This window comes from Notothenia rossii (assembly GCF_949606895.1).
Source record: "Notothenia rossii genome assembly, chromosome: 7".
Lineage (NCBI taxonomy): Eukaryota > Metazoa > Chordata > Actinopteri > Perciformes > Nototheniidae > Notothenia > Notothenia rossii.
Genome location: NC_136905.1, coordinates 79294192 through 79309191, shown reverse-complemented (window position 1 = coordinate 79309191; position 15000 = coordinate 79294192). Strand labels below are relative to the sequence as shown.

The 15000-nt window shown below is 43.0% G+C and overlaps 1 protein-coding gene across 1 annotated transcript in view; it reads left to right on the top strand.

Moving 5' to 3' along the window:
- Window positions 1-12023, top strand: part of plppr3a (phospholipid phosphatase related 3a) — a 21676-nt gene extending 9653 nt beyond the window's left edge. The window contains exons 5-9 of the mRNA XM_079691433.1: window positions 653-848; window positions 2577-2634; window positions 5150-5323; window positions 6958-7773; window positions 8531-12023. Of these exons, the coding sequence (XP_079547559.1) occupies window positions 653-848; window positions 2577-2634; window positions 5150-5323; window positions 6958-7773; window positions 8531-9541 (2255 nt within the window). The 3' untranslated portion in view covers window positions 9542-12023. The remainder of the gene's footprint in view (window positions 1-652; window positions 849-2576; window positions 2635-5149; window positions 5324-6957; window positions 7774-8530) is intronic.
- Window positions 12024-15000: the final 2977 nt, after the last annotated feature.

Here is a 15000-nt window from a genome sequence, read left to right as displayed (position 1 = left end):
ATGGTGGTTGCTAGACATGGTTGGCCACAAAGCATATTCTGCACATGCTATCTAAATCACATAATTCAAGACAGGCACTGAAGTGAAGCATTTGTCGAATGATACAGAGGCCTAATACTTCAAAGTAAGATAAGAGGGAACTTGTCTCCATGTGTAGTTTACGTCTGCTCCTTTAGGCTAACAAGACACTGTAATGAACAACCTGATGAGGGTAGTTAGAGAATAAATGCTGTTGTTTTTAAGGTGGATATCAGTTTTGGCTCTGATAAACTCTTCCATTTAACGGGCTGAGCCCCCAACTTGATTCCACTTTTTAGAATAAGGAAAAAAGCTAATTACATGCATTAAATGAAGGGTGACTTGAAAGGAAATGGGCATGATAGAATGCTCCACGGGAAGTATACCTTTAGGCAGACTTTGAGCTTTGAAGTGAAAAGAGTAATTAATTCACCTTGCTTAATTTCCCTGTCTGCGGAAAAGCTTCTCGACGATACAAACTGAAGGCTTGTGGTGTCACTTCAGGTGGTTGGAGCAATTTTCGAGTCGTTTTTCCAGCAGGTGTTCATAAGTGAACCGCTCATAGTGAAGAATTCTCAAAGGGCTTTTTTTGTTCATCTACCAAGGCGACCATCTCTATCTCCGTCTCCCTCAGGTGTTCATGTGTTCGGTCTCCTGGCAACAGCCCTGGTGACAGATGTCATCCAGTTAGCGACCGGTTACCACTCCCCTTTCTTCCTCACCGTCTGCCAGCCCAATTACACGGCTCCAGGAGTGTCATGTGACAATAATGCCTACATCACACGGGACATTTGCTTGGGGAAGGATCAGTATGCCATCATGTCAGCTAGGTAAGGCACACAGATACATGTAGACGTCTTAAATCAGCATCCATGGACACGTGGAAAGTGTCAACATGCCTGAATAAAAAATCCTTCCTGGATACAACTGAAAATAAAACATATAAGGCACTCAGATATTCAGTGCATTCATTACGGGATTATAGTTTTTAAGCTTCTACAGAAATGTTAGCTCCCTTTGTTTGCAAGTTGATGCACAAAAGTATATAACAAATATCTTGTAGGTTAATGCCTTCTGTTGAGGTTCTGCTTATGCATATATATGATTTATCAGAAAATGCTACAAACCACATTTAGTTTCACTCATGAAAGAACAAAACTGTATATTTCTACACATCAGCATCTCGCAGGGGTGAGTGTGCAAACTAAGATTAAGAGTCATTCAACTAATTTAGATTTGAAAAGGATTACAAAAGATTAAAAAAAATCGTAGGGGTCAAATTTTGCAACTGTACAACACCTTTATAATACGCTTATTCTTCCCAGCAGTAAAATCTCACTATCAGGTGCTGCGGCTAATCAACCGTATTGAATAAACTCTTTAGCAGTGAACAGTCAAATGAACCGACAGAGGTCAGACAAACACGCTTCAGCAGCTACTTTAGGTTTAGACGGGCATAATAACTGCAAACAGATAGAAACGATTTCAGTTAAATAGCTGCTAAAGATGATATCCTAGTATAAACACACATACTTGTGAGAACCCATATTTACATAATGCTTTCCAAATGTCCTTAAGGTGACCTATCATGCAAAATGCACTTTTTTACATCTTTTATACATGAATATGTGTCCCCGGTGTTCCAGGGAACTCACCAAGTGTCAGAAAACACAACCCTCTCTATTTTCCTCCATACCCAAATCTCTTAAAAAGGGGCTGCAACGGATCTGATACAGACTGATCCAGATTTGAACACTTCTATGACATCACAGAAGTGGCGCTACGGCTATTGGGCCAACTCCACCAATCAGGAGGAGACAGCCACGGACATTGCTGTTGGAAAGCACTGGAGACGCTGTAGTACATATGCCAGGCCTGTAGATGGTGCTGTTCTCACAGAATCAGCCCATGCAAAGACAGTGTTAAATTGAGCGAAATGAGGAATGGCTAAAATGCATGATCTGTTTGGTATTTTGAAAAATAAAAAGTATAAATATGCCTTATATAGGTATGTTCCTACATTATGTTATTCAAATATAGCATGATAGGTCCACTTTAAAGTTAGAGTTATGGATAATTATGATGGATTGTTCACTTTCTGACAGAGAATCTAACTCTCAGCAAGAAAGCAAAACTTCAACAAATGTCAACTAAATTCCTAATCCCAACAATTAGCATACACAAAGGTTTAACCCTGAACCAGTGGGAGAAGGTAAACAGACGATAAGCACACTCATAACACATGACAGTGCCTTGGTGTGCAAATTAAATCAGATTCACGATTCAGTTTTCTAAACTCTAAATTAGCGACTTTGACCTCAACTAATTTACTCTCCCCTAATGTTCCCACTAAAGCCCATAGTTTTAAGTGTATGTTGATTAATGCTCAGATCCAGGGGCACAGGTTTAATGTCAACATCGCAAACAGCTTTTTCAGGTTTATTCATGAGTCAATAAACACACAAAATCCACTCAGCTTTTTTATATGAGGCATAAATCTCTCTTTGTCTTTCGGCCTTCACTCTTTCACGCCTAACTCTGCCCCTTTTTTCCCTCAGGAAAACATTTCCATCCCAGCATGCAACGCTCTCTGGCTTCGCTGCTGTCTATATCTCCGTAAGCACCTCTGTGTTTGTGTACCTTGAGTTTGGTGTAATTGCATCATTAACTTTGTGCTTGCATGTGTTTGTGACTGTGTATGTGTGGTTAATTAGAGGTGTCTCTCTTATGAACATTAATTCACTCTAACCTTGAAGTAGTTAAAGGGACAGTTCACCTTAAACCGAGACATTTATATTTGTCCTCTTACCTGTCGTGCTTATTATCATCTAGATTGTTTTGGTGTGAGTTAAAGTGTGTTGGAGATATCTGGAATAGAGAAGTCTCTCCCCTTTGATTGGTCGAAGCTTCCTTCTGCACAGTGATATGGTTTGCAAGTGTAGTAAGGTAGATATACAGATAGTCAATATAACTGCTCACAACAGGGTCTGTTGATTATCTTGAGTAACCGCTTCATGATTTCTGCAAATAGTCATTACTTTAGAGTTTTGTATTAATTTTTGACTGCACTCAGATTGCCATCTCGTTCCATTAAATCCAAGAGAAAGCAATTATCTCTATCGCTGATATCTAAAACACTCAGCAACTCTCACTCTGAAAATATTTATTGTTCCATTTAGGAGCTGGATTGTTGCCTTAATTTGGTGTTGATATGATTTTGGTAAGACAAATGCTCGGTGATACAGAAGTATTTACATATATTTGTTAAATGTTGTTTTTATTCGAAAATCTCCATGACTTTTGCAATCAACAGTTTATCCGTTAAATGATCTGTTTTCACGATAACTACTTATTTTTAATGAATGTTGCTGCTGGCAAAATAAGATGAGTTCCTGCATCACAGAGGATTCTAGCTGGAAAAACATCACTGTCACTTCATGCATAAATCACAATTGTATTATGTTGTTTACTCACTGAGAGATTTCCGGATTTCAGACTACAGTACCCTCAGGGTAAAAACCATCCAAATCATACATTAAAAAAAGAATATGAACTGACTTTGAAGGTCAGATTTCTGTTGGCTTCTACATCCTAGCTCATATTGGTAGTGGCGTTGTGCCATTCTGTATTCCGGTGCTGACAGCAGCAGTATGTGAACTGTACAGCAAAGTAGCACTGTCATTTCCACCCCCCCCCCCCCCCACACACACACACACACACACACACACAAACACACACACACACACACACACACACACACACACACACACACACACACACACACACACACACACACACACACACACACCCACACACACACAAACACACACACACACACACACACACACGCCTCTAACAAAGGCTATTCAAGCTACTGGCCATATCTCTGCTGCCTCACTGAGCCCAGAGTGTGCTCATTAAAGCCTACCAGACCGATTTCTGATGAGAGGGAATAGGTAGGAGAGGAAGAGATGGAAAGCAGCTGTTTTGGTTGCTACTGTTGCATCATGTTGTCTCTGAGTAGACGCTGTTAATAGTCTGTTAACTTGGATGATTTTTCTTTGGTGTTATTCTACACTTCCCATTACATTAGAACATGTATTTATTGTATTAAGTATAAAAAACTTCACAATCGAGTGAAATGTTTCCAGTAGTTTCCATAGCCTACCTTCTCTTCACAGATTTGGTTGTTTATTTTTGTATTTGCTGGAACCTGACAGTAAAAACAGATGGCTTGATAAAGTGGACACATTTGATTGCATTGGAAGTCACTGAAATGTCAAACTTCTGGCAGATTCTTGCGTCTGGAAAAGTTGGATTTTAAAACTCACTACTAGATGGACAAGCTTGTTAAAATGGATATTTTTGCCAAGCCTGCTTCTCTGTCACTCAGCTGTCAGCTACTTTAAGTAATAGAAATATGGTGTGCATGCAGAGAATTTTAATGTATATCTATGAATATATCCTGTCTCCCTTCCCGTTTCCCTCCTGTTATACTTCCCCACTCTACTGTGCTGTCAACGAATATTCATCGTAATGACCTAGTTTACCCTAGCTGGTTTAAAATGCCTCTAACAATCCATACATTATTAAAATAATTTTCAAGGACCACAAACAATAAGAGAAAGGCTGTTTTTTTTTTCTTAGTGTCACTTCAAGAGCATTTTTAAACAAGTGCAGTTGCATTTGAAAGAAGTGAAATTATGTTACCCAGTTATATGAATAACATTAAGTGACATTTATTTTATTTATTGCTCAGAAAGGAAGGACCCAGTTAGCTTAGCTTGGTTAAAAGAGTGAAAGCTGTTTCGGCTGTTTCCCCTGCTTCCACACGATATGCTAATGTTAAGCTAAGCTAACCGGCTGTTAGCTGTAGCCTCTAAAACACAAACATAAAAGTGGTATTAATCATCCCAATTAACTTTGAGCAAGTGTATTTCCCAACATTTCTAATTGTTCTTTTAATAATCAAGTATCAAATAAAAATGTATTTTAATCCTGTAAACTGTAAATCAGTCTATCGCTGAGGTCAAGTTTTACTGCAGTGTGTTGTTATGCCTTTTAATGACATCTCCAGCTCAGTCTCCATGAATCTGGCTGGCATATTAATGCGTGCCTTTTTTCTCTGCAGATGTATTTAAATGCCAGCATCAACACCACGACCAAGCTGCTGAAGCCGTTGCTGGTGTTTGCTTTCTGCATGGCGGCGGGCCTCGCCGGGCTGACACAGATCACTCAGCACCGCAGTCACCCCATAGACGTCTACGTGGGATACCTCATAGGAGCCGGTGTAGGAGTCTACCTGGTAAGTGAAAATATGTATCAAACTAAAACCTGTGGGAAAATACTTAAAGGGCTTAATTTATTTAGCTGATTTCAAGATAGTGTAAACTGTGTTCGTTATTCTCCCGTCCAGGAGAGAAGCTTTAAAAGGAGACTAAATGGAGTCTCTGTGAAAGTTCAATTGGGTACTTTAATTAAAAAAGGCGCGGGTTGGTCACAAGCATGATATTGTTCAGTCAGACAAACAGCTGTGATCCGCTCCTCGTTAGGGAAGAGAAGAGCAAGGATCTCTCCTCCGGTGCTGTTATATATCCTCTGCTGGCTCCTCCCCGCCAGCCGGCTCGCCTCGTCTCCGATGTCCGTTGTTGCATTTAAACAGAGGATTGGTTCTTTTCACATTCAATATATGCTTAACACGCCTTTTCTCCTCATATTCTCTTTCATCACTTTTCATGCAACACATTCTAAACGCTGTAATCAATACTCTAAAAAATACTTCTCGGCTCGTTTGGTTTCCGGTCATTCCGGATGTTGTCACATGCTACTCTCGTCTGTAAACAATAATGTATTCAAATAAACTGTACCTTCATTTAATATTCAGCATGGTAGTATCTCGACATCTATAGTTGTAGCGTTAAATCAGTAGGCTTCGGTTTCACCACTCCACGTCATTTCGCTACTAAATTCACCTCTTTAGGAAATCGTATATTAGCCACATGCTAAATGCTAACCGTAGATGAAGGATTTTCAGAATAAAAGCTTAACTGCTTGTGCACAAGAATTTCTGGTTTTTCAGTATAAAAGAGCATTAAAACTGACGGCATGTTTAAACTACATTTCCCCATTAAAACATTGATTTTAATTTCTAACAATAGCTACCTTTTATGCTACTTTAACTTGTTCGGAGACATTTTACAAGTGAGACTGTTTTGAAATATCTTTCCTATTTCAGGGTTTAGTTTGTGAAATGAGTGCCAGCTTTTGTTTTGAAGTATTTAGGGGTGTCAATTGTCCCCACGGAGAAGTTAACAGCATGCAGCGAGGTGGTAATGACCAAATACACATAAATAGATTGTTTGGTTTCTAATTAAATGCTTTTGTTATTTTTGCATTGGCTGAATTGTCACGTTGTATTATTATAACACTATCACAGTATTTGCTAACAAATTATTATTTTAACAACCTCTCCATGTGGCTTCAGCACTTCAGCAGATTTTTTGGGACAGGATCTATTTATAGCCTTTTTCTATTTCGGAGGGAAGGGAGAGAGAAAGAATAATCCGATAAGAATCCTCTGGAACAATTTCACACTTCATTTTAAGAAAACTTGTCGTCTCCATTCTCCACGCTTCCCACCTCCTCTCACTCTCTTTCTTTCTCGTCTTTTACATTTTAAGAGGGAGAGCGTTTCCTCCTTTCATTAGAGGATAAATCTTAAGAGGGGGAAGCAAATGAATCACGTTGAACTCAGACTAGACAACAGAAAGAAGGAGAAATGTCTATTCATGCATTTGCTCCCCACTAATAGAAATATAAAACAATTTCCCTCCAAAAGATTAAGAAAGCACATTTTCACGCTTCAGTCTTTATCTAACATGCTTGGTATTTCTATCTCCTCTTTCCCAATCCCCCCACCGCCCTGTATCCGTGTCTCAGGCTGTGTTCGCAGTGGGAAACTTCAAAGCATCAGAGGAAGATGCTCCCTCTCTACAGAGACTGACCCCAGCTCAGCAGAAGGACGGCCTGAGGGTGCTGACCCAGCGGAGTCATGACTCGCTGTACAGGAAGACCCCCAGGGTGTCTGAGAGCAGAGAGGAGCTTGGGGCGGGGCTAGGGTCTGGGGCTCGCAGTAAGGTGAGGAGGGAGAAGGCGTCATTGGCTTCCCTCAAACGAGCGAGTGCTGATGTGGATCTCCTGGCAACCCGGGGTCCAATGGGCAAGGAAACCATGGTTACATTCAGTAACACCTTGCCCCGCGTCGCAAACGGCAACAGCCCCATCTCACCCTCAGACGAGCTGCCCACCACGCAGCGTCACATGACCTTCAGCGTGCCCTATGACTCCCAGAGGTCTCGGCAACTGGTGACAGAGTGGAGGCAGCGGTCAGTGGAGCTCCGCAGCCAGAGTTCAAGAGACGAGGAGGAAGGGATGGACAGGAGGGACGGGGGAGATGAGGGGGAGGAGGACCAGGAGATGCCCTCCTCTCTTTATCCCACAGTCCAAGCCAACAAGGGTATCGCCACACCAACTGGAGCCAGGATGGTGGTGTCACCCCCACTCGTTCACATCCCTGAAGAGGCCAGCCGGCCGCCGCCTGTCTCTCCGAAGAGTGCCAAGACCCGCGCCAAGTGGCTGTCACTCCAAGATGGAGGAGGGGGGAAAGAGCCGGGGGTCGGGCCGATCGCTGTGTCGACCCCCCGTGTGCCGAACACCCAGCCCAACCAGCCGCCCAGCCAGCCGAGAGTCACTCAGGTGAGGAAGAAATTGGAAAATGAATGCCTGCAAATCATATAATTATATTCTTTAGAGAAGTTATTTCTCCTTCTTTGATTTCTACTGGCATGCAGCCAGTTCTTAGAAATATAGTCCAGACAAGAAGATTTAATGGCTGCCAAACGCTGCATGTGCAACACACCTAATGATTTATTTTGATGGTCAAATCAAAACACGTGTGGAGCCAATTTCACTGATTAGTTTCCAATATAAAATACTCACGCTGGGATTCAAACACTTATTATAGTTGGAGTTAAATCTCAATAAAACGTCTGTTAGGGATACTGAATGTGTTACTATAATCTTTTTCATAATTACTGCAATGAAAACCCCTGAGCATAATCGTTCAGCTGTTTTGAAAAATACAAAATGCTGCTCTTGAAAGCAATGAAAGCTCATCTTTTACTTTGGAACCAGAAATTGACAATGCAAAAGTGAGGTCAATTTTCCAGATGATCTTTTTTCCTTTCAGGTACCTGTAGGTAGATTTGGTTTGCAGATAAAATAAAAATAGATCCATTATGACACATACATCACATCTAAAATCATTTGAAAACCACTAGTACAAACATGAGCAACCCAGAAAGTTCATAAATAAATATGCATCGCTTTCTTAGCATCTGTGATATTGACTCAGCTTGATAATGTATTATACGGCTGCTGGAACAAAGCTGTTTTTAAAACGCTTTGGGACAAGTGGTTCTACATTCTCAATACATGTTTTTCTGTCCTCCAGGTGATAGCCATGTCCAAGCAGCTGGGCCATGGGGTCACTTCGTCCACTAAGACGTCAGAAGGCGGCTCCTCCTCCGGCGGTGGCTCTAACTGCTCTGAGACGCCCTATTACCGGATCCCGTCTGATCGCGACAGCTGCACGGGGAGCAACCCGGGGAGCATAGCCGGCAGCGGGAGCATCGTCACCATCGACGCTCACGCCCCTCACCACCCGGTGGTGCGCGTGTCGGCCGCTAACGGCAAGCCGTGGGAGTGGAGGAACACCATCAGCGGAAACATGATGTCCGCCGACACGGCAGCGGACAAACACCGCCTGGCGCTGCAGCGGCAGGACAATATCAGTCAGTACCGGGACTACCGGACTCTGCCGGTGAAAAAGGAATCGCACTGCTCCTCCTCCTCACCCAGCGCCGAGGGAGGACCCGATCTGCCTCCCCCACCCCTCCCCACCTCAGCCTCCACCTCCCCTCTGCCTCCCCCTCTTCACATGCTGTCGTCCCCTCTACCACCACCGCCTCCCCACTCGTCTTCTTCCCCTTTGCCTCCGCCTCCTCACCCAAGTTCCTCTCCGATGCTTCCTCGTCTTCCTCACCCTGCCTCCTCTCACATGCCTCCTCACCTGTCCTCTCAGCTGCCCCCACCACCCCTCCCATCATCTTCTCCCATTCCCCCCCATCCTCACTCATCTACCTCTCAAATGCCCCCACCGCCTCACCCATCTTCCTCTCAAATGCCCCCACCACCTCACCCATCCTCCTTTCAAATGCCCCTCCCTCCGCATCCATCCTCTTCCCCTTTGCCCCCTCCACCTCACTCCTCGTCCTCCATGCCTCCACCTCCTCACCCGTCCTGCTCCAGCATGCTTCCCCCTCCTCCCCATCCAGACTTACTGATGGACGGCCACAACCAGTCGCTGTCCCGCACCTCCACCCTCCCTCGCCGGCCCTCCGCCCGTAGCCATGCCGAGCAGGAGCACTACTACAAGGCCATGCAGAACGAGAGGATGTTATAGTGAAGACGGCTTTGTCATATTTATGTACTTCAGAGGACTCCGCTGAAAGAGACAGTGACACAAAGTAGGATGTGGCAGGAGAATAGTGACTTTTGAGAAATGACAAAAAGGGTTTAGAGACTCTGAACAGAAGCTTCAGTGAAAACGCTGGAAATGAAGGGGCAGCAGGGGTGGAGGTCTGGCAGCTCACACATGCCCAGCAGGGGATTTGGTTTTCTCTCCTGCTCACACACACTGCCCACAGCGCCGGCTCAACGGCTCTGACTGGGAAAAGAACAGACGAGAGCAGGGGAGTCAAAGAGAGCCGGGTGAAGAATTAAAAACCCTCGCTTCACCTACATCCTCTGTTTTCCTTTAAGACGCATTCAAAGAAGGAGTGGAAGAGGCTGCAGCTGAGAGAGAGATATCACAATAAACGGTTTGGGATTTGCTAAATTGAGTTTCCCTTGAGAGAAGGGATAAGACTCAGAAAACAAAACAACTACAGGCTATACTGGCTCTCCTAAAAATAGTGCAGCTGTTAGCCAGCCAATACACACAGATCATTTGCCGTTGTAAGAAAAACTATAAAATACGAAAAGACAGGCCACGGTAAATTCAACCACAGATTCAAGAGTATTAGCAACAACCCACCAGTCTCTTTCCCCCCCTCTGATTACACAAAGCAAATGGGGAAATGTATGTTAGACACCATGCAAATCTGTGTGTAGTATCCACCAGAGAGATCCGGCTTAGGAAGTGTTACTTCTGGTCGGGGTGTGAGATGGAGGAGGAGGGGTGGGCATAAGGAGGATCACGCACAGTTGGGCCCCCCTATACAGACGTCACTGACTGGATTACTGTTGTAAACATGAGAGGCGTTGGAACGGAAAGGGAATTGTTCCCAAATCGAAGGAGGTGGGCAGCCAGTCTGTCTCTGCTGTGTGCGAAACCTGCCACGGAGCCTGAAGCAGCACTAAGGAGATTAACGTTTGTTTATCAAACCATGCGAGCACACTCTTCCCTCCATAGGCCTTTGCATTTGCTCCTCTGGCAAAACACGATGGTGACGGGACTGCTAATGGGAAGCCAGGAGTGCAGACCGCCATCACCACCGACATGCACAGGTGCCGGTTGGATGCAACGTAGTGGCTAGCAGTCTCTGTTTACACATGTTTACATTTCAAAGATTGTGGCACTACTTTCTAAACATGCATACTTTAAAAGGGGTTTCAAATATGATGTTTTATTTATGCTTTAAACATCGGTAATAAGAAATGTTTCCTTTTTAAGAGCAACTTCAGCGTTGAAAAACATCTTTCGTTGGGGTGCAAATGTGTTTTATTTTTTTTAGGAAAAGTTCTGCAGGAAGACTAAATAATGTTTACAATATTTACAGCTCCAGACTTCATCTATTATGTATGCCCACTTATCCTTTGCAGGGTCTCTAGAGATCGTCACCCTTATTTAAGTATGCCTTATTAGAAAGTGTTTTTAGGTAGGTCTTTTTTTATGATCAAATAAATTCCCTTTTTTAATTAAAGTGACAGAACCTTCCAAAACCTTCAAAACAAACTCAAAGTAAGCTCCACTTTCGCTTCGGCTTTGGATTTGCATTGCAAAGTCCTCAGTTGCCACTAAAGTTTGAATGGTCCGACAAACTACAGATGAACTACATGGGCTGATGAGGTCTATGCAATGCAGTCAAAAGGTCCAGAACAAGAGAGTAGCTACAACAAACTGCTGTTCCATACAGTATGTCCTGAATGAGTTTATCAATTAAAGGTTTACGTCTAGATTCTTTACCAATTTGGATCAAACGATTAATAATTAGCCATGGAATAATGAAATGATTAACCTATGATCAAAATAATCAGTAGTTGCAGCCCTAAGAAACTTCAAATCTACAAGTCGAGAGGAAGTGTGTGCTCTTTCTGCTCGCCCCTGCCTCTTATGTGTATTTATACTACGGTGTAAGTCATTATTTGGTACCTATCATTTCATACATTGCAGTTTTTTCTAAATACGAAAAGAGATTCCTTTCAATTAAGTGCTTTATTTTAGAGTGTTGCTTACAGACTCAAACACATGGAAGACTTTTACCACGTCATCAGAAGGATACAAGAACTGATTTTGTAAAGTTGTGCTAGGATGGGAAAGTTAAATGGAAGTTGTACTCTGTAGTGGAGCTCCTCTGAGGGGGGGCTGGTAGATAATGTTGCTCGTTGGTTTGTGCTGCATGTGTGTGTACGAGCGTGTTTTTTAAAACTATGCTTCAAGTCTATGCTGTTGCCTTTGACGGACAGACATGCTGTATTTACAGTGCTGGTGATTATCGTACTACTTTCCCCCATTTTGCCTGTGAAAATACTTGATATTACCTAATATTATTAATCTTATTAATTATTCTGCAGTCCTTTTTTATGGGCTAATGTTTTCTATCTGTGGTGATGTGTAACATTAATAACCCATTTGAATAATAAAACGAAGACTTCTTAACTGAGGTTTCGTCTTGTGTTACTTGAGGGTCAATGCCGGAGCAGCTTTTACTGCAGCTCTAATGAAAAGGATATGTTTAATTGATCCTTGGGTTATGAGTACTTTCATGCTCATTCACACTGTACACTCAAACATTGACACACACACACACACACACACACACACACACACACACACACACACACACACACACACACAGCCAGACAGATACAGCACATTTGCAACATTTGCTCCTTTTGTGTGGGCGAGTGTCAGGTTTCCATAATGAATACTGCTGAAATACTGGTCAATCCCAAATGACCTGCAGGGATTGTGTGTGTGTGTGTGTGTGTGTGTGTGTGTGTGTGTGTGTGTGTGTGTGTGTGTGTGTGTGTGTGTGTGTGTGTGTGTGTGTGTGTGTGTGTGTGTGTGTGTGTGTGTGTGTGTGTGTGTGTGTGTGTGTGTGTGTGTGTGTGTGTGTGTGTGTGTGTGTGTGTGTGTGTGTGTGTGTGTGTGTGTGTGTGTGTGTGTCTGAATGCGTGAACATTTTCGATTTTTTTTGTGTTTTTGTACTAATTTATTGGGAGTATTCATTTTCATAATGATAATATGTATTATAGTGAGGTATTATTAATAAGATGGATTTGTGTTTGAGCATGTGCACTAACTGTGTTTTTTGTTAAATTTAAAATAACTTCTGCCAGTTGGTTGTTCCTGATATAAACTATAGCATGATTCACATGCTTTAGGCCCGGGTGGATGATTATCAGATAGGAGGTAGGGTTTGTATGTATGTGTATAAAAGTAGTATGTGGTCCAGTAGTATTCAGATTATGTGTCCATTCAGATATGTGTCAGATTTGTGTGTTTTTATTTCTGTATTCTTGTTTGTTTCGGCGTGTTTGCATGTGTGTGTGTCCGGGGCTTTGGAGCATTGAGCTGTGTGATGAGGCCGTACAGGCAGCGGGGGTGCAGATGGTGTACTGATGCCTGAGGACAGTCAGCCTGTCCATGACTCACACTCAGCAAGGCAGCATCTCTCTGTCTTCCTCTCGCTCTCTCTCTCTTTTACTCTCTCCCTTTGGTGGCCCAGAAAGCACAACAAGTGAGTATTTTTGTGTGACTGCAGGAGGAAACAGAAAATGTGGAATGAGCTGATTTTAGGCATGATTCTATTTGTTCTGCCGTGTGTGTGTGTGTGTGTGTGTGTGTGTGTGTGTGTGTGTGTGTGTGTGTGTGTGTGTGTGTGTGTGTGTGTGTGTGTGTGTGTGTGTGTGTGTGTGTGTGTGTGTGTGTGTGTGTGTGTGTGTGTGTGTGTGTGTGTGTGTGTGTGTGTGTGTGTGTGTGCGGGCGGTGAGAGTGGCTGTCCAGGGGAAGCTGCTGACCCTCTTTTCAGGACCGGTTTACCACTGCAGAACAGCACAAAAGCCTTTTGTCCGTATTCACTTTTATCTTTGTCGCTCTGTCACTGTCATTCTACCGACTGTCATCTAATCCAGTTCCTCTTGAACATTTTCCACATGGAGGATTTGGAGCTTTTATCCTGATTTTCCTCCATCTTTGAGTTTCTTGAATAACGGATTAGGCTTTTAAACGGTGGCAGGGATCTTTTTTACTGTCACTCCGATCAATATAGGCTGTAATTGTTCTTACATTTCAGATATGGATCCCTTTTTAACATGGAAAGATTGTCATATCCAAAATATCGCCCTCCTGGATATACAGGGATTGACTATATTGACATTAGATCTCAGCGTCTAAAGGCTTATTTCAGATAAGGACCCACGGTTGAGGAAAATCTGTTCTAAAAAAATCTAAAAGTGATGGTGTCATATTCCTATGGTGTAACGCTTGTTAAAAGTTTCATCCTGGGACCAACTATAAATTACACTTAGTCCCACAAGGGCTTATTAAACCACATTAGAGATCCTGTCATTTGTCGGCCAGCCAGACCCAGACACCGAGCTTTTTCGGATCCCAAAAGATAACCAGCCTTAATGTGCCAGTCAGCCGTCTGCCGGCACAGCTGGGAGCTCAGTCTGACATTTCTCTGAGGCGGGCTTCACTGAGTCAGTAGCTGCATTTCCTTGTTTCTACCTAGGGGTCCAAGGCAATGTAAAGACAAAAACATGACCCACAACCTGACAACGTGGCTTGAAATTAAGAATAACATCCACACCCAGAATGTGCAGGCATTTAGCTGTTAGGAGAAACTATTTCCCTCCATGGATACAGTCTGGAGTTAAGGATATATGCTAGCTCCCTTTCTCTTCAACTCGCAGGCTACACAGGGTGATAAATCTCCTATACCAAGCTACATGTTACATTGTTTTAGCCCAGCAAGGAGCCTGACGCTTTTATAGGGTTGGCCTCACCTCTTAAGACCACCGCTGCTTTATGGGAGCTCGCTTTTCAAGCACACTGATTCATTAGATATTTCTGACATGAACCAGTTTTACTTTCTCCCCTAAATTAAGACCTAACCTTTAGGGTTTGGACCACACTAGCTCCACACTTATTTGAGCTAAATGCTAATGTTATCACGCCAACATGCTCACAACACACAGATTTTAAGCAGCTATAGACCCAATATACAGGTGAGGCTGATTATAAAGTTAATGTTAGTTTTGCAGTTATTTGCTCATAAACCGAAATATCTGACGAATCAACATTTTGACCTTTTCATGTCAGTAAATGAAAAGTTAAGGGATCACTAAAGTGTTTGCAATTCATCTTAAGGGCTGCATGAATATCTGTACCGAATTCCATGGCAATCAATTCAATAACCAGTGACATTTCACTTCAAACCACAAATGTCAAACTACTGGTGGCGCTGCAGGAAAAGTCAGAGGATGTGAGTACGACTCAATCCTCTAGAGACTATGAATGTCTGTAAGAAATGTCATGCCATCCTGAAACCGTTGTAGTAGTTTACGATATATTTGAGTCTGTAGGACATAACGGTGGACTGGCCAACAGACTGGCATCGTCATCACTAAAGC